Below are 18337 nucleotides of genomic sequence, written 5' to 3'. Positions count from 1 at the left end.
ACTTGGCATATACGTATACATATATATTTATACCGTATATAGTCTGCCACTGCTTGCTTCTTTTTTTTTTAGCTGTGAGCTAATCAAGAACTATGTGATGTTTGCTGTGAGGAAAGAGCTGTAACTCTGCAGCAAGAAATAAGAACATAGACAATACCTGCATTCTGAAAAGCATGTCACCTTATGAGTTGTTTTTATTAAAGGACCATGTTTTTTATGTTTTGGTCCATTGACAAATCCTATAAACTGATGACTATGTTCTGGAGGAGGATTTTAGAGTCATTAATGTCCTTCCACGTAGCCATTTTAGGCCATCCCAGAGACTTGACATGTTTGGTCACATTTGCTTTTAAGTCAAAGTTATCTTTGCATGATTAGTCGTGAGGATACATCCTTCCTCGTCGTGCTCGTGGAATCTGACATTCAAGAACATGTCGGCTGCCAGCAGCGAGACTACCAGCTGCCAAATGACCAGATTCACATAATCCAGGGAAATCAGTTCAATAACATTCAGCTCATGGACCAAAACATAATGAACCACTTATAGATTTGACGTTTTATTTTAAACTGAAACAGAGCTTTAAATACTGAACGATGAATAATGTGTGTTGTTTAGATAAAGCTCAGGTATCTCTTTGCATTAATCTCTTTGCATTGATAATGTAAGTTGAACCTTCAGTCTTTTCAGACGTTCATAATGAGGTTTGTAGATCGTGTCTCACTGTTAACGTCAGTGATCAGTTGCGCTCTTTCACATCAAATACAAGAGATTGAGGAAATAGCCTTTATTTGGCTTGCTGTTAAATTGTGCTAGCAAGGGACATTTCAAGCTATTTTATCTTTGAGTCTCCTTTTTAGTCCTCTAAAAGTTACTTTTTACCATAATACATTTTACAGTTTGTGCCTAAGGTACACACACACTGATAAAAGTGCTATCTTACTGAGCCAGTTTCCCATTGTTAGACTAAATGTTTGTCTATTGTGCATTGTTAAGAAGAGGTGTTTAACCCCTGGCTTCATGGTACCAGCAAGCTCAAATCCCTGACTTAGAAATGTTACCAAGGCCATTTTTCAGAGTCATTAAAAGGTAACTTTGATATTTTTCAACCTTGACCCTATTTTTTACATGTTCTCTTGTCTAAGTGAGTAATGTAGACAGCAATTGTTTTCAAAATTGGTCCAATATTGAACAAGAACGCTGCGGCCGTCAGTCGCTAACAGGCTGTAATGTAATCACACCGGGAGATCCCTCTCTTTCAGCGTTCACCCACTAACAGTGCTCGTTTAAGCCATTAACTGACTCTTATTATGAGTGTCTGACAACATGATGGACCTCAATAGAGACTTCTGCACCTTTCGCTCTGTGTGTGTGTGTGTGTGTGTGTGTGTGTGTGTGTGTGTGTGTGTGTCCGTCTGTCTGTTTGCTCGGAGAAGTCTCGTTCTGAAATCTTGCCGCATCACATTGTCTCGATATCAACCAAATATTTAGCCATGACACTGAAAATATTACACAACTCAGTCTGACAACACCGATATCTTTCCTCCAACTCCCATTCACGTCTTCCCCAGTGGTCTTTTCCAGGCAACAAGTCACATGACGCAATTTTCAGTGGAAGCGTGACTGAGAGTTAAGGCGGAGTTTGCCGTGTTGGGAGTACAGAAAGCACAGCTCAGTGTTATTTTAGACATTTTCAAAGTCATGGCTGAATATTTAGGATGAACGTGGATGCGTAACGAGACTTCTCCGACCCGGATCAAACTAAAAGTAAAGAAAACCTGTATTTTTCTCGGTCGGGTTCTTTCGATAATGTTGCCAGACACTTATAAAAGTAACAATTTGAGTCCGTCAGTAGAAAAAAAAATACTTTTAGTGGCCGTAAATTACATCGCATCCTGTTTACCGTCCTCTCTCCATCGTTCTCGTTCACTACCGGAACAACTGCCAACATTTTTTTCAGCCACTAAGACACAAAAAAACGGGAAAATAGGGTCCAGGTTGAAACATACTGAAGTCCCGCCCCCTCTAAGTCGTAATCATGAGCAGACCACAGATGGACAACAGATCGACAGCTGCAGGGTGACCACATGCAGTAACCTCTTATTCTATAACGCAGGAGCCAGAACGCAAACTTTCAGAACCCTCGGTGTGAGAACACCCCCCTGATTGGCAGGGAGTCCCCTCCACCCTCTGTAAGTGCACACTTTCTAGAACACACTCTCCCTCCGCTATCTTCCAATACCCACAGTGCAGCTGGGGGAAAAAAAAAAATCCCAAACCGCAGAACCGGTATTTTATCATTTTAGAGTGTAACAAAGGAAGCACGGTGTTGATGACGGCACTTGTTGCTCACGTTTAAAGTGTTCACAGCATGCCAGTGTGGATATTGGAAGGTGGTGCCCTTATCCCTACACCACTGCAAGTGTCCTCTGTGCTCAAACTAGATCACGGATCGCCTTTCTGAAGGTCATTTTGGCAGCCTGGGATAACTGGAAGTTTGAAAAAAATTGGGGAAAAAACCTCTGTTGTTAGGATTTGCACTTGTCGGGGTCACGTGAGACACACAGTTGTCCTCTATTTCTGATGTAAAAAGTCTGGTTGGTTTTTAAAAAGAAAAGTGGCCGTCGGTGCCACGCGAGGAGAACAACAGATGAGCGCTTCAGAGACGACATTGAGGGAACCTTTGTTTATTTAACATTTACAAACTGCAGCGCATCAACCCTCCACTTTAACGCCCTCCACGCACGCAGGTGTCTGAACTGCACCTCTCGTTTGAACTAGTTGCCACAAAACAGGTCGACACTTCAGACGCTGCTGGGGCCGTGGTCCACGCAGTGTCAACTCAATACATTTGGGGGCCACGAGACCGTGGACCGACACAATGTAGTCCACACAATGGTAACGCATTTCAATATTTTGCCTCTCAATTCACCCCATTCACAAACTAATGGTGGTGGGTCTAGCATTAGTCAACTGTCCGTACTGCAGTGAGGATGAAATTTCTTTTGAGCCCAACCCTCTAAATTTCCTGCTCCCCCTCTTCCCCCCCTCCCCTCCTGTTCCCACAGTGTGTCTATGTGTGCATTTTCCTGTCGAGGTGTGTGTGTGTCCTCTGTTTCTGTGCCCCCTCACCCTTCACCATTAAAACGGTAGCAGGAGCACACGTTTCCCACCTTCCACTGTGCCCAAACCCGTAGCAGCCACCGAAATGGCCACGATTTCTCCTTCTTAGTCGGGGCGGTGGACCGGGCCGCCGCCCGCAGGGCGCTCGCCTCGCCAGCGGTGTCTGCGGCCGTGTGGAGGCCAGGGGCCTCCGACAGTAGAGCCCACTAACTCATAACAGGCTAACAACCTACTACATCAGAACTAGAGCACTAACTACAAACCACTGACAAAATAAAAGGACCACATCTGCTAATTTTACAATAACACCATCCAGACCGTAATCTGCTGTTATGTAACCAATGACTGTTGTAATCAAACCCCCGGCTGTCCAAATGACCGGTCCAAGTACTGCTGCTGTGTTTGTGTATGTGTGGCTCTCACGTTGCCAGATCTATCTATCTATACATCTATCTATCTCTGCGTCTATCCATCTATCTATACATCTATATGTCTATCTATCTATCTATCTATCTATCTATCTATCTATCTATCTATCTATCTATCTATCTATCTATCTATCTATCTATACGTCTATACATCTATCTATCTATACGTCTATACATCTATCTATCTATACGTCTATCTATCTATCTATCTATCTATCTATCTATCTATCTATCTATCTATCTATCTAACTATACGTCTATACATCTATCTATCTATACATCTATCTCTCTCTCTCTCTCTCTCTCTCTCTCTCTCTCTCTCTCTCTCTCTCTCTCTCTCTCTCTATCTATCTATGTCACTTACAACCGTTCACATTTCCTGATCTAATGTACATTATTGAACTGAAACTTTTATTCTTCAGTGTGATGAGGCGTGGTCACAGTCCATAAGCGTGTATATATTCAGTGTAACATGTGCTCTTCCCTCCTGACTCTAACTGTTTCCTGCTTCACTCTTTCTCCCTCTGGTCGTCTTCCTCCCCAACATGACTCCCTCTGTCCCTCACTTCTCTGCTCCCTCCGTCCTTTTTTGTGCCCCCTCGCTGTCCCTCGTCTCTCCAGTATACCTCTAGTATGAGGGCCAAGTACCTGGCCACCAACCGACCGGACCAGAACCGACGCTCCGTTCCCAACGACCAACTGGACCCGGCTAGCCGGCCTCACCCCGCCGCCCGACCGCAGTCCTCAGTCCACTAGAGACCACAGCCGGTCCAACCCAAGTACTGCCTAGATCCAGTTTTCACAGCCAGACAACCAGATCCAACTCGGCACTCTCACCCGAGATCCACTGAATTTCACCGCCACCGACCGGTTTCACCGCGAACGACACAAGCGAAGTCAGAACTCATCAAACCCGAACTCCTCGGGCGAAAAGGACCGCGCGCACTCCGGAGGTCGACTTCCGTTTCTCGGCCCCGAATTAGTCGAAAAGCCGAAGCCCATCCCAGAAGATCACGATTGCGACTCCTCTACTCTCAGCGGAGTAGAGGAGTAGAGAGCGCATCAGCCACACATACCCAGAATGCACAGCAAAACTAAAGCGCCTTTGCTCTCGGTTCGTCCGGTTTCTTCTTCTACTTTTCAATTATCTCCCGCTCCACTGGGACCCGTACGCTGCCCTCCAGTGGAGACGGCTCTCACCACTCAACCCCATTTAGATCATACATAGACACACACACACACACACACACACACACACACACACACACACACACACACACACACACACACACACACACACAACAAACACACTGTACAGACCTGTAAATAAAAAACGTGTGCTTTACTCTGATTGCACCAGAAGTAGACTGTTGAATCATTACTGGTGATGTGGTGTGCTGCGTGTTTACCATGGACGTTTTTAGCTGTACCCCCCATTCAAACACACACACACACACACACACAGATACACACACACATATACATGTATAAACCATAAGCCAGTGAATTAGAAAGCCATGTTTAGATATAAAAGCGTTCCACCACATCCACGCCCTCTTTAGCTTCACATTGTCGTCTCATGAGGACTTTAACCGTGAGCTTAAAAAGTGTGTCCACATCTCTCTCTCTCTCTCTCTTTCTGTCTCTCTCACTCTCTGTATTTGTTCACGTGTCGATTTAATGCGCTTTGAACGTGAGCGAGAAATCCTGTTGTGGAAGAGCGTGATTTGAACTTTGGGAGTGGAAGCGAGAGACAATAAGGAACATAAGAAGGCTCAACCTGTGCCAAAAAACTCTTGAACGCCTGATTCTGTCCTCTTCTTCTGCTTCTGCTGCCTCCACACGTCTCAAACTAAAAGGGAGGGAAAGAAACCACCTGGAATGTTTTCCCTTCCGACTGTAAATGACATGGGAACAACACTTGAAAAAAAAAGAGAAAACAATGGACAGAAATGGAATAAGACTCACTGGAAATCACGACTACACATTTGTCCGGGTGCTATGAAAGCCGGTCGAGGTCCCAGAGGACGATCGGGACTGCGGAGGGACGGAAACATTTCTTTTTTTTTATTACTTTAATGTTTTTGGGGGGTTTTATTCAGGGATGTGATCAGGAATATAAAAAGCAGTAAAAAAAATCAAACGCCTCCATCGTTACCGGAGGACATTTGTCCCGAATTCCTGGAAAGAAAACCATGTCCCTGATCAATAATGTTACATAAAAGTGTTACTAAATGAAGGAAAGTGGGTGTTTTTTTATGTTTTATCATAAGCTGAATTCATGTGATGTGATACTGTGACCAAGTAGTATTCTGTTTCTTCTCCTATACTGCTGTTTCTTTCTTCCTGTGCTTTTATTTTGATACCTGGTGACCTTCGATCGACCTTTAGCCACCAGTCTTTCTATTTCTTTCCTTTTTTTTTTTTTTTTTACCCACAAGCACAAATTCTCTTCAAGGTGACTTTGCGAGCTGGAGAAGTAAAAACACACTGCCAGTGGTTTTTCCCACTCCTGCTCTAAAACTCTCTGTACAGTGTATAAAAAAAACCTGTATCCGTGAACCCGTGTGTGAGTGTGTGTGAGTGTGAGTGTGTATGGCGTCGCTGCAGCGTGATTGGCTGTTGCTTTATCTCAGTGTGTGTAAGTACAGTGATCAGTGTGTCTGACCGGCAGCATCAAGCCCACCTGGCCCCCCCAAGTCATTTCTCCTCAGACACATGACCTCATACACACACATTTAAACACATACACACATGCTGTACAGATACACATTCAACACACACAGATTCCTATAAAACTGCATCTCTTCCTACTCTCGTCCCGTTTACATTCCCATCTATGAAGGTAGATTTGTGTCTTTTTTACCCGAGCAAATTTCTAGTTTGTTAGTAAATTACCTCAAAATCTTTGCTCTCAATTAAAAAAAATGCTCAAAGAAAAAACAACAAAACGCTAAAACGCTCTCAAAAAAAAATACCATAAAAAAAATGCTCTCAAAACTAAAATTTTCTCTCAAAAGAGAAATTTTCTCTAAAAAAAAACCTCTTAAAACTAAAATTTTTGAAATTCTTTTTTTAGTTTTTAGAGCAAAAAAAATTTGCTCGAAAAAAAAGAAAAACTGCTCTAAAAAAAAAGAAAATTTGCTCTCAACAGAAAAAGTGTTCTGTTTCTTGAGAGCAATTTTTTTGAGTGTGTAGTTTTTTTTGGAGAGAAAAATTTTGTTTTGAGAGCTTTTTTTTTTTAGAGCAATTTTTTTAATTGAGAGCAAAGATCTGGAGATATTTTACTTACAAACTAGAATTTTTCTTGGGTAAAAAAGACACAAATCTACCTTCATACCCATCTAGCGCCCTCGTTTAACTGCACGCCCTCCCACAGCTGACAACCATATTGCATTATGGGGGATTCGTCGGTCGCGTAGTGTAACCACATGTCAGAGACTTTAGCGATTAGCCCGAGTGAGCCGAGGCCCTTAACGTTCAACCACCATTCCTGTACAGCATTTTAATAATCTATTATTAATCGATGACCACTTCTCGTATAAGCGAGACAATCTTACATGTGTGATTTTACTAGAGAGAAAATGTCCATGTTATGGTAACAATGCTACCTATGGTCTAGTACTTTACAGTGTTTTTTTGTTTTTTTGCACCATAAATGCAAACAATGTTAAGATCTGTGGGACTAGTCACTGATTAATGGCCTTTCATAATGTTTTTAAAACTCTTACAACACTCTTCATATCACGTCTTTTTCTTTTTCTCTCTCTGTCTTGTAAAAAAAACTTTAAAGATAAAACAATAGCTAGCTGTTTTGTAGGAGAACAAAGGCAAGAGCAGCGTTTTTCCTCTCTTATTAATGGTGAATGACTCTCTGTCTTGCGATGTTTTAATAAAACTATTCCAGTGTGGTCTGCACAGCTCGACTATAAAGTTGTATTTGAATTCCTGCGCGACGCTTTCTGGGATTCAAGCGATCCGCTGCAGTCTGTCTCGATGGAGGAGAGGAGGAGGAGGAGGAGGAGGGGAGGAAGAAACAAACAAAAAAAAGATCCACGGTCATGTTGGAGAGCCGGCGATGTCTGTGTGTGTACTCGTGTGGTATTTACAGGTCTTCAAGTACACCTCTGTCCAGATGTGACGGGCAAGCATTGTTTTCTATGGCTGTTTTTATTTTCCGATGGTTTAACTAAGATATTAACGATGTACATGTCAAAAACTGTGGTAACGATATCATTCAGCCTGGAATAAATGTTTTAAAAAGAAGAAATTAAAGCAACTTTAACGTACCGATGGAGAGTGCGGGTTTGGTTCTTGATGTGAGCGAACGGAGACATTCTTACACAATACACAGTGTTGTGTAAGACACGTTTTGTAGGTTTTTATAGGCACAAAACACACTTTCATACACTTTTGATTCGGCTACCATCATTTTAATATTGATGATTCATTTCAACCTGTCTACTTCTGCTTAAAGCTACTCAAATAAACCCATTATTAAAACACACACACACACACACACACAGAGCAGCAGAGACTTAATAAACAGAACTCTTTTTCAGACGCTGCAGTGACTCGTGCAGCCAGCAGATGGCACTCAGTAGCCGGTTCGAGCTCCAGAGGATCCTCACAGAGACGCTACTGTTGGCCCCAACTCCCCGTGGTCCACAGTCTGACATCTCAGAGAGGGTCACCACACACGGACACACTCACACACACATGCATGGACACACACGCACGGACACACACAGGCTTGCAGTCCGCTAATGTTTTGGTTCTGCCTTTATCTCTCCAGGGCCTTGTGCATGGCTCCATCAGATAAGAGGACGGCTGTTGTTGTTGTGTGTGTGTGTGTTTCTGTGTGTGTGTGTGTGTGTGTGTGTGTTTCTGTGTGTGTGTGTGTGTCTCCAGACAGGAACCCATCAGCTCATAAACAAGGTCAGAGGTGAAAGGTGGAGGCGGTGTCCAGAGACAGAACAAACCAACAAAAGTAAAAGGTTTTTTTTATTGCAGGTCTTCACACAGTCCAGATACTGGAGAGAGCAAACCAGAAGCAACATCATCACATTTATTTAACGAGGGACAGAGTTTAACTTAATAACTCTCACTCACTTTGTAAGGAATGCTTTCAAGGCACAAAAGATAGAAGACGACCCAACATGAGTCATACGCTGCATGGAAATGGCTTCTTTTTTTTAAAATAATAATTTGTAAGAGGCCTCTCTGGATGAGCTCACCAAATGGGATTTTTTTTATAGAATAGTTCATTCTGGGTAAACTCTTATTTGCTTTCTTTGCCAAGAGTTGGATGAAAAGACTTTGACATCACGCTCACATCTACGCCGCGAAAATATGTCACCAAAATCATCTCAGCGGCTCCTCCACAGCGCAGAATTAATATATAAAATACACACAGCAGAAATTAAACGGCAAAGTGCTCAGGCATAATGATATACTTCAGAGAAAAAAAAGATAATACTGAACGCAGACGAGACAAAACTTCAGATAAAAAGTAATTGCTGATTTGCTCCTTCATCACTGACTCGTGCAACCAGGTGACCCGAACACTCGCGACCAGAGGAACCATCTTCCACAAGACAAAGAGGAGACGAACACGTACTTTCATAGTGTTCAGCCATCACTCACGGGATGACAGGCCTTTCAAGTGTGTCCTGAAGGGGTCGAGATGAGTCATACTTGAAAAAGGAGAATTTGAAAAACATTTTGAAACTTGAGTAGCGGAGCGTTGGATCGGAGATCGTCAGGTGTGCTGCGGGAAAATGTCAAATTTCACTTCATCGGTTTCCAAAAACAATGGAAAAATAATTTTCCATTTTTGAGCGTCTGAGCCTTCAATATAGTGGCTGGCCTAGTAATTAAATACTCTTCCATGCCACTAGGTAGCGCAATACTTACCTACCATATGGGCTGTATTGTGCTACAATGAGACATTTCTAAAAACTTTTTGGGGTAGTTGTTGTGCCGCAGGATTTGTTTGCTGTAGAAAAAATGGCGCGGATCAAGAAAAGGTTGAAAACCACTGGATCAGATTGATCAGACCTGTTTCCAGTCCGGCTTTCAGTTAATTTAGTTTTCACTCACAATGTCTTCATAACTTATATAAAAACTCTCTGGATCTAAAAAGTTGTTTTTTTTAAAGCCGTCTTCCCGTTTTTCAGATTCCTCCAACTATTTCCACCACAAGCCTTCACCTTCTCCTTCACCTTCTCCTTCACCTTCTCCTTCACCTTCTCCTTCACCTTCTCCTTCACCTTCTCCTTCACCTTCTCCTTCACCTTCTCCTTCTCCTTCTCCTTCTCCTCTTGTTGCAGTGTTTTGGCCTTCTTGACTCCCAGCAACACCTCCCAGTTGGCCGAGTTCAGGTGTCAAAGCAATACAAATTAAAAAAAGAGTCACTCCCTCCACTCCAGACGGCTGCTGAAGCGTCGCTCCGCGCCCTCGAGGCCGCCAGGAGAGGGCAGCGGCGAGACTCCTCCTCCTCCTCTTCCTCCTCCTCTCTACGTCTGCGGGGACTTTCCTCCTCCGCCAGAGAAACCCTCCGAGTGAAGCCAGACGCTCGGCCGTCGGCGAGGGCGGCGTCAGAGCGGCCGGGGGCAGCGGGCGGCGTCTGGCTGCAGCAGACAATGGACCGACCTGAACCTGAGACGCAGAGAGGGAAACGGCTGTCACAATGCCTGGAAGCCGCCGACGTGGGGATTTCATAATAAGGCCCGTGAACACAATTAGCCGCGTGCACACGTTCGTCACGCACACAATGCACAAAGCCAGGAAGCCCGTAGTAAAAACACACAGACTTACATGAAGGCTCACATAAAGGAGCATTGTAGGACATGTTTTAAAAGCCGCAGCGCTTCCTGAAGCAGCCAAACAGCTGCTGGAAATATGAGATGAAATACAATAAAGCGTATCTGTTATTGTGAAAAGAGTTTAAATCCGTTTCAATTAAGCCGTCCACCAGCGGGTCAACGTGCTGATCTCATTAACTCCACCCCTCCCTCCTCCTCCTCCTCCTCCTCTTCCTCCCTCGAGGCACTCTGTCATTACAGTCTATTGAGCAGAAGAAGAAGAAATCCAGACAATTAGCCCAAATCAATACACAATGATACAATTACTGACGAGAGGACGAAGGAGGGGACGGACAGGAAGCTGGACACATAACAGACAAACGTCCCCTTTAATGTCAGGAAGGCCGACGATACGATCAGTTTTTTTTGTTTTGTTTTTAATCCTTGGAATTGTTTTGTTTGCCCGTAACGTCGTCGCGCCCCCCCGACTGTCAATATTCAAGAGAGAAGGTCACCTTTTGTGTTGGACTCTGCGTTCTCAGGCTAATTTTAAGCTACAGCGGCGTCTGGAGGGAGGTGATATTCTGAGAGAGGACAACAACAAAAATGTGAACTTTACAAGAAAAAAAGTTGTAAATGTGCGAGAAAAAAAAAGATAAAAACATGTTTTTTCTTCTTCTCAAGAACCGACACGGCTTCACTTTGCCGTCACGCCACAGACCTCATGACCCTCAGCACCCTCCACTCGAATAATCTGGATTTAAAATCTCAGAATCGCCGTGTCATCTTCAAGAGGAAACGACGGTTAGATTTGAGTTTCTTGTTTGTACGTTTCTCTCGTAAACTTACGAATTGAATCCTCCGGCTCTCTAAATGTGTTCATGCATCCGACACGTTGTTGTACTTCAGTCCAGACACTTTGACGGCAGACCAACAAAACCTGAAAGCGTTCTCTTTTCTGCAAACCGAAGAAACTGATCTCTTTACCTCGTAGGATCTTCACGCGGCGAGAACGGCCCCTGCAGGTTGACGGTGTTCCTGCTGCTCTCCACCGAGCCGTAGCTGAGCGTCACCTGGAGGCCAACACACGCCGGTCAGAGAGCTGGCAGGTCAGCAGGTCTGTGTGTGTGTGTCTGTGCGTGTGTGTGTGTACCTGGTTGTGTATGTCTGACACCAGTCCCAGGTTCTCCAGGTGGGAGTGGAACAGCGCCGAGCGGATGAGGCTCACGCCCAGCAGCGCCTCGGCGATGTAGCCGACGGTGCAGTCGTCCGGGAGGCGGATGTGTTCGGCCGTCGCCATGAAGGCGCCGTCGCTGCGCGGGAGGAGGAGGAGGAGGAGGAGGAGGAGGAGGAAGAGGAGAGAGTATAAGAGAAGGGAGGTTTCATGATGGAGCTGAAAGCAGTGAGGGGTCGGGGTTTTACCTCGCCCAGGGTTTCATCTTGAGGGCGAGGCCGCGGCTCAGACAGAATCCTGCTCCGCCCGTGGCGAACCAGAAACGCACCTGCTTCTACACACACACACACACACACACACTATACATTACACACATGCTACATTACACACACGGCATGTTGGAGAAAAGCAGCGTGAACTCTTCAATCACTTAAAGACTTAAAGTCTTCCATAAGAAGCGAGCGACTAAGTGTTTTTTAATGAAACATTATTATTTTTGAAGAGACATTAATAAGTTAATAGTTCATGTCAAACATATTGTGGGCGATATCGAGTTGATAGAAGCCTGAACACTCCTCTTGTACATTTGGGATCCTTTTAAGTAACAAGTACGGAAGATAGTACATTGTATTAGAAAGGACTTCATTACCCATAATGCTCTTGGAGCGGAGGGAAAAGGGCAATACAGTTCAATACAGCTGTAAGACGCAGCAGCAACGCCCAGAGGCCGAGCTCTAGAGCAGCACATCTCCCTGGCGGAGCGGGGCGACGCGGAATCGAACCGTCGACCAGCAACAGCTCACCGTTTGAGCGGCGCCGAGCCTCTCCGTGGCCTCGATGGGGCGCTCCAGGCTGGGCCGGCCGATGTAGACGTCCCGCGTGTGAGCGTACTGAGACAGGAGCTTCAGCAGCGAGCCCACGTTCACGTAGTTATCGTCGTCCACGTGGCAGAACCACCTGCGAGGGAGGAGCGGCGGTTAGAAAGAAAAGCTGCGTGTGTGTGTGTGTGTGTGTGTGTGTGTGTGTGTGTGTGTGTGTGTGTGTGTGTGTGTGTGTGTGTGTGTGTGTGTGTGTGTGTGTGTGTGTGTGTGTGTCTTACTTCCTGCCAGATCTGATGAAAGTGTCGTACTCCACAGACATTTTGCAGGACAGGGCCTGGCGGTTGTGCTCCGCTGAGCAGTTGGTGTTGATCAGGTGAGCTCCTGACGATCAATGACACACAATAATCAATAAGCAATAAGCAACAACCCGACACAGCAGCGGTGAGCTTTATACAATGGGCGAGATGCATATTTGATGACGCAACTTTGACTTCATGTTTGATTCAGAAGCAAGAAAGCCGTTCTGTGATGTCATCAGGGCGCAACTAAGGATTATTTTCTGTTGATCGTTTTCTCAATTAAATATCAGAAAGTTGAGGGGAAAAAATGTCAAACAGCGTTTGGAGGTCGTCCTCAAGTGTCTGGTTTTGTCCACAACTCAAAGATATTCATTTTACTGTGATAATATTCCAGAAGCTGTAATCCAGAGTTGCAACGATGAGTGGATTCATCGTCTATTAAATTAAGCTTCTTCCATCTTGATACTCGATGAATCAAGTTATTTTTTAAGAAATAAAAAAGGTAAACATTTTCTTATTCAAACTTCTGACATATGAACATGATTGACATTTTATAGAAGAAAACATGATTATTGAGAAAGTAATAATCTTTTAGTTGCATCCACTGGAATCATTTTCTTTTATTGACTCAAAGATGAATCAATTATCAAAACAGTCTCTGGATAATTCAATACTTAATAATCGTTGCAGGTGGAGATTACTACAAGCACAATGCTGATAAATATCCTAATTAAACCTGTTTTTTCCCTCTATTGAGTCGTTCGATGGTGAGAAGAAAACCTCGCTGACAGTAAATCTCTTCCACGAGTAGAAAGAAGCCCGTTGATGAAGACTGCAGCGACTTCCTGGAAACACGGCGTCAGCAGCCTGGTTCCTGCTCTCAGACTGCAGATAACACTGCTGCGACTCAGCAAAACTGCTGAGTGTGTGTGTGTGTGTGTGTGTGTGTGTGTGTGTGTGGCTCACCCATCCTCTTCCTCAGCTTCTCGTCCTCTCCGTCAGTGAACACGAACGTCTGTGGAAAAAAACACACACACAGTTCATGTTATTCCGGCGGCCTTTTAGTGACCAGCCGGGGGACAAAAACAGCTTTCACTGCTCTGCCGTCATCGCGGACGACCGCCTACGACCGCCTACGACCGCCTACGACCGCCTACGACCTCAGGTGAGACTCCACCTGTTTCCTCTGTCACACACACACACCAACACACACCAACACACACACACACACATGCAGCAGCAGCAGCAGGAGGCAATGCTGCTGTTGGATCGATGCCAAGAAAATAAAAAGGTAAGCCTCGTGTCTATCAGCAGAAGAGCAGCTGGTCTCAACTCTGTGTGTGTGTGTGTGTGTGTGTGTGTGTGTGTGTGTGTGTGTGTGTGTGTGTGTGTGTGTGTGTGTGTTTACACGATGAGTGACAAGGTCAGGGGGTCACTGTGCGCTCAGGAAGCCGCGCAGACCTCTCAACGCTCCACAGGAAGTCAACACGCACCCAGGGTGCACACACACACACACACAGTTTAGCGTGTTTTGCACGTCAACATTTGTTTAATTGGCGGTGAACACAAAGTGCAGCTGCTGCAAAAAGTGTTGGACGAATTCAAAATGGTGCCGTGATGACGGCGCCGGAGGATTCGTCCTCTGGCAGCGCGTCCGCACGGTTTCATGGCCGTGTGAGATATTTCAGTCCGGCCCCTGGAGCTCGAGTACAAAAAACCAGGACAATCAAATCTGTATAGTGGTTTAAAACGTTGTGGAGAGAGTGAAGTAAAACTCTCATAACGACCGCAGCCAGATCAACACCTCGGGGAGCCGGGAGAGCTTTATGTATTTGTGCATTAAAAGCCTTTCAGATGTTTATTAACTGCGAAGGACCAAACAAACAAAACAACAAAAATCAAATGTGTTTTACTTCATTTCCAGTTTGCGTTACATGTCCCCTGAAAGATGTGTAACTCTATCATTTGTTCATTTGTTTTCCGTAAACATCCTCAGAGGCGGCACTTTAACCTCCTTAGTGTCCGTTTCTTTTTAAATCCAAAGTGCAGGAGGGACAACAACAACAACAACAACAACAACAAGGAGATCCGTCCGGATGCTTTTTAACTGGCCTCCCGGCGAGGAGGAGCCGGCTCAGAGGGATCTGCAACCTTCCCACCACGCAGCGCAAAATACTAATCCTAAATGTTGACGTCCTGTGTGATCGCCCCTCTATTAGGGGGAGAGAGAGAGAGAGAGAGAGAGAGAGAGAGAGAGAGAGAGAGAGAGAGAGAGAGAGAGAGAGGGAGAGAGAGGGAGAAGGAGAGAGAGAGAGAGAGAGCGAGAGAGAGGTATCTGTGTGTCCAGACAGCTGTGAGGTTTTGTCAGGCTTTTTTTTTCTTCCTTCGTCTCTCTGCTCTGAGCCGCTTAAGCCTCCAGAGAGCAGCACTTGTGAGTCAGTGTGTGTCAGAGGAGGAGGAGGAGGAGAAGGAGGAGGAGAAGGAGGAGGAGGAGGGTGGGGGTCCAGTGGCGACAACACAACAACCGCCGAGGCCGGAGAAAGTGGTGTCTGTGTGCGTGTGTGTTTACTCTTGTGATCAGACACATTTCTAACTTCCCATGAGAAATCCTGTGAGTTCCCAGGGCGTGTGTGTGTGTGTGTGTGTGTGTGTGTGTGTGTGTGTGTGTGTGTGTGTGTGTGTGAAGGTAAGACTGTGTGAGAATGTGTGTGTGAAGGTAAGACTGTGTGAGTCAGTGTGTGTGTTGCTGCATTTCCATTACTCAGCAGTCTCAAAGTATAGAGGTGTGTCTGGGAAACAGGTCGTATTACACACACACACACACCTGACCGTGAGAGCAGAGGCAGGAATGCCACACACACACACACACACACACACACACACACACACACACACACACACACACACACACACACACACACACACACACACACACACACAGCTCTATTTACATGTCAACAGGCCCACGAGGAAGAGCGCAGGCTGCAGCGAGGTCTTCCTCACACACTCGGGGGTTTGAATGGATCAGAGCGAGCGCCTCGCGCTCCGCGGCCGCGTCTGCGTTCCATTACGGGCTTTGAAGCCGCTGGGTGCAGCTCGCCGCAGCTCGCCGCAGCGACATGTGTTTCGCAGGCCACAGATCCATCTTTTGACTCACTCGCCACCGAGACGCGGGCTGAGGGAGAACGTCTGATGTCAAATATTCACCCGTGAGGCTCGATGTCTCGCCTTATTGTATCCAGTACAGTCGCCTTACGGCTCCTCCAGATCACAGAGCAGCTCGGAGCGACGATGAGGAGGGAAAGGAGCTTTCTAATGGGATCGGTGATGAAGGAGAACTCGTTAGTTCATTCGTTGGAGTTTTTACTTCTCCTGAAAGGTGGTCCTCTCGCTTCTGAATGATGGGAAAGTCTTCGGGTTTTAGATTAGACAGAACCCACAGCAGCTTGGATTTTTATGGACATAAGCAACAAGTAATATCTATATTTATGCAAAGTAAACCTTTAGTTGTAGCCCTCCGACTGAATAAGTATGGATGGTGCAATAGAAAACTACAAAATTACACATAAAAGTCCAGCTTATATGTGTCAAAAGTGAAAGTATGAGAAGATGAATGTCTTCTTGAGTGTTATTAAAGCCACTGGGTGACGGTTAGGATGAAGGTGAGGCAGGTTGAACCAGGTCCAATGGAGAAGCATCGAAACTATAACTACTACTGTTTGGGTATAGTTGATATCATATACACCCAACCACATATAGCTTAAATGTATTTAATCATTTAAACGCAAACATAACTCATAACTACAGCTGCATAATGAACTGCTAGTGGTGTACAAATGATGTTATTTCACTCTTAAATGTAGAAGAATAGACAAGATGAACCGTTATTGATGCTAAAAAGGGAAATTAGATGTTGCAGCAGCACAAAGACGGATACAAGAACAAATAAATAGACGTCAAAATTGAAAAAAGAAGAATATATATCACAAGCAACTAACTATTATACAACTGTGTAAAGAGTACTCAAAGACAGAGTGACAGAATAATTAAGTTAAAGTGACTTGGTGTGATGTAATAGCAGTAATAGTCGAGTATATGTGTAGAAATATGAAGAAAAAGTACCGTGAAAATGTATTTGTATTCAGTTACTGTCCGGCCCCCCAAAGCTGCAGTCACTTTGAGATAATAGAGCGAGTCAAGGGAGCCATGACATCTCGGTTTTTACGACGTTTGAAGCTTTTTAGAGACTCTGCATGCTGATGACAGTCTAAACTACAACTGAGATGTTGTTTTGCTGTCTGCATCTCTGTGAGGCCGCTTAATGAAACCCAGGGTCCCTCATGCGAGGCCCCACGGTGTCGCCTGTCCTCTCCATGTCCCCCCCTCCTCTGCAGCTTGGTTAAAGTCAACGCGTTAGCAGCAGAGTGCCCGTCCTGTTAGCCCTCAGATCTCCATGTCGTGCATTACAAAGGCCTCCATCTCTGATTTACAATCCACCGGCGAGCTGTGATCAAAGAGCCAGGCTCTGCCACGTTTTAGGGGGGATTAGAACTGGCATGGCAATTGCAGCAGGAGACAATTGGGACACCTTTTCTCATCTTTCCCCTTTGACACAGGGGACTGTGAACATGTGATCACACTTTTGCACAAGACCAGATCATGTGCATTTAGGCTCTGGATCAGACAAACATGTCCCTTCACCAGCTGATTAAGACAGGAGAACACAAGACCTCAGGTTTAGGAGTAAATTCAAAGCATGTGTGTGACACAAACTACCGTAATAAAATCATAATGGTTCACTTGTAGTTTACCACATTAACCCAGCATGCAGCGGTTTACCTCCCTTCAAGTGTCTAACTGCTGCAACATGTTTAAGTTCATTTATTACGACGTCAAAGTCCCATTTCGATTAGTTTAGCTGCATGAAGTGTGTTTTCTAAGTGTGTTTTTCTTCTTCTCCAAAACACTCACCTGTTGCATGTCCCTGGAGATCCAGGTGTCCAGCAGCAGCTCCAGCCTCTGCCGGTGAAACCTCCCGGTGGTTTTCACCGCGATGAACAGGTCTGCCGGGCAGAGACGCTCCACCGGCCCGGCGGGAGCGCTGCTCCTCTGCGGGCCGCTCATCGCGCGCCTCTCCCGGGTGAGTTTCCTGAAGTACGCCGTGTACGCTTTCCCTCCCGCCGGAAGCTCCACCGGGTCTCCGCCGCTCGTGTGTCCGACAGTGACGACCAGCGTCCCGGTCACGAGCAGACAGGTGACCGCGGCGGCGGCGGCGGAGCTGAAGCCGCCGTTTGATCCACCGGCGGGTTTCCACATCGTGACGCGGCGGACGGTTTTCACAGTTTCATTCATACACAGAGAGAAAGAAACACTTTCCTGCTGTTCACAACATGTCTGCGCGGACCCGGTGACCCTGTGAAGCCTCTTCAGTGAGAGACCCTCCTGCTGTGAGACCCGCGCTTCTTTGCTGCTTTAGGGGTTTTTTTACAGAGAAGTTATAAACTCCGCCAGTGGGCGGGGCCTGCTCCAGCTGGACCAATGGGCGGGGTGAGCGCTCTTTGTGGGCGTGGCCAAGAGGAAAAGAGGCGGGCTCTGGATGAACATCCACATGGCAGAGAACAAACTTCATATACTGCTCATAGGAATTTTACAAAGTGGAGGAAACGACAGGGACGGAAATCTATGGCG

At 45.7% G+C, this 18337-nt stretch overlaps 2 protein-coding genes across 5 annotated transcripts in view; one reads left to right on the top strand and one right to left on the bottom strand.

Annotated features, from left to right (window-relative positions):
* Positions 1–7839, top strand: part of LOC137792941 (protein tweety homolog 3-like) — a 28495-nt gene extending 20656 nt beyond the window's left edge. For 2 of the 3 annotated variants that reach the window (XM_068588771.1, XM_068588770.1), the window contains 2 exons: positions 2115–2190; positions 4171–7839. In XM_068588771.1, coding sequence (XP_068444872.1) covers positions 2115–2190; positions 4171–4305 — 211 coding nt within the window. In that variant the 3' untranslated portion in view covers positions 4306–7839. The remainder of the gene's footprint in view (positions 1–2114; positions 2191–4170) is intronic. The other variant, XM_068588772.1, reaches the window with a different exon arrangement.
* Positions 7840–7951: 112 nt separating this feature from the next.
* LOC137792942 (beta-1,3-N-acetylglucosaminyltransferase lunatic fringe-like) lies at positions 7952–18109 on the bottom strand. Of its 2 annotated transcripts, XR_011078173.1 has the most exons (9): positions 17621–18109; positions 13616–13664; positions 12629–12731; positions 12333–12486; positions 11778–11863; positions 11509–11668; positions 11343–11428; positions 9846–10209; positions 7952–9809 (listed from the first exon to the last, which is right to left on the bottom strand). XR_011078173.1 is itself a non-coding variant. In XM_068588773.1 (8 exons), exons 1-8 carry the CDS (start codon positions 17999–18001, stop codon positions 10149–10151), a joined length of 1080 nt encoding a protein of 359 aa, XP_068444874.1. In that variant the 5' UTR covers positions 18002–18109; the 3' UTR covers positions 7952–10148. The 2 variants fall into 2 exon arrangements, 1 of the variants encoding a protein (XP_068444874.1); XM_068588773.1 differs by having other exon boundaries at positions 7952–10209.
* Positions 18110–18337: the final 228 nt, after the last annotated feature.

Source organism: Clinocottus analis, unplaced genomic scaffold (genome assembly GCF_023055335.1).
Source record: "Clinocottus analis isolate CAN_PGR_092001 unplaced genomic scaffold, fCliAna1.0.p SCAF_22, whole genome shotgun sequence".
Lineage (NCBI taxonomy): Eukaryota > Metazoa > Chordata > Actinopteri > Perciformes > Cottidae > Clinocottus > Clinocottus analis.
This window is presented reverse-complemented; position numbering and strand designations above follow the sequence as displayed.

Bases quoted from the DNA above. Each gene is read 5' to 3' on its own strand.
- LOC137792942 (XM_068588773.1), bottom strand. From the start codon at position 18,001: ATGAATGAAACTGTGAAAACCGTCCGCCGCGTCACGATGTGGAAACCC. The intron at 11,429-11,508 runs GTACACACACAC...GTTGGCCTCCAG, and splicing joins TGTCAGACATACACAACCAG to GTGACGCTCAGCTACGGCTC. The intron at 10,210-11,342 runs GTAAAGAGATCA...TCTGCGTCTCAG, and splicing joins CCGCGTGAAGATCCTACGAG to GTTCAGGTCGGTCCATTGTC.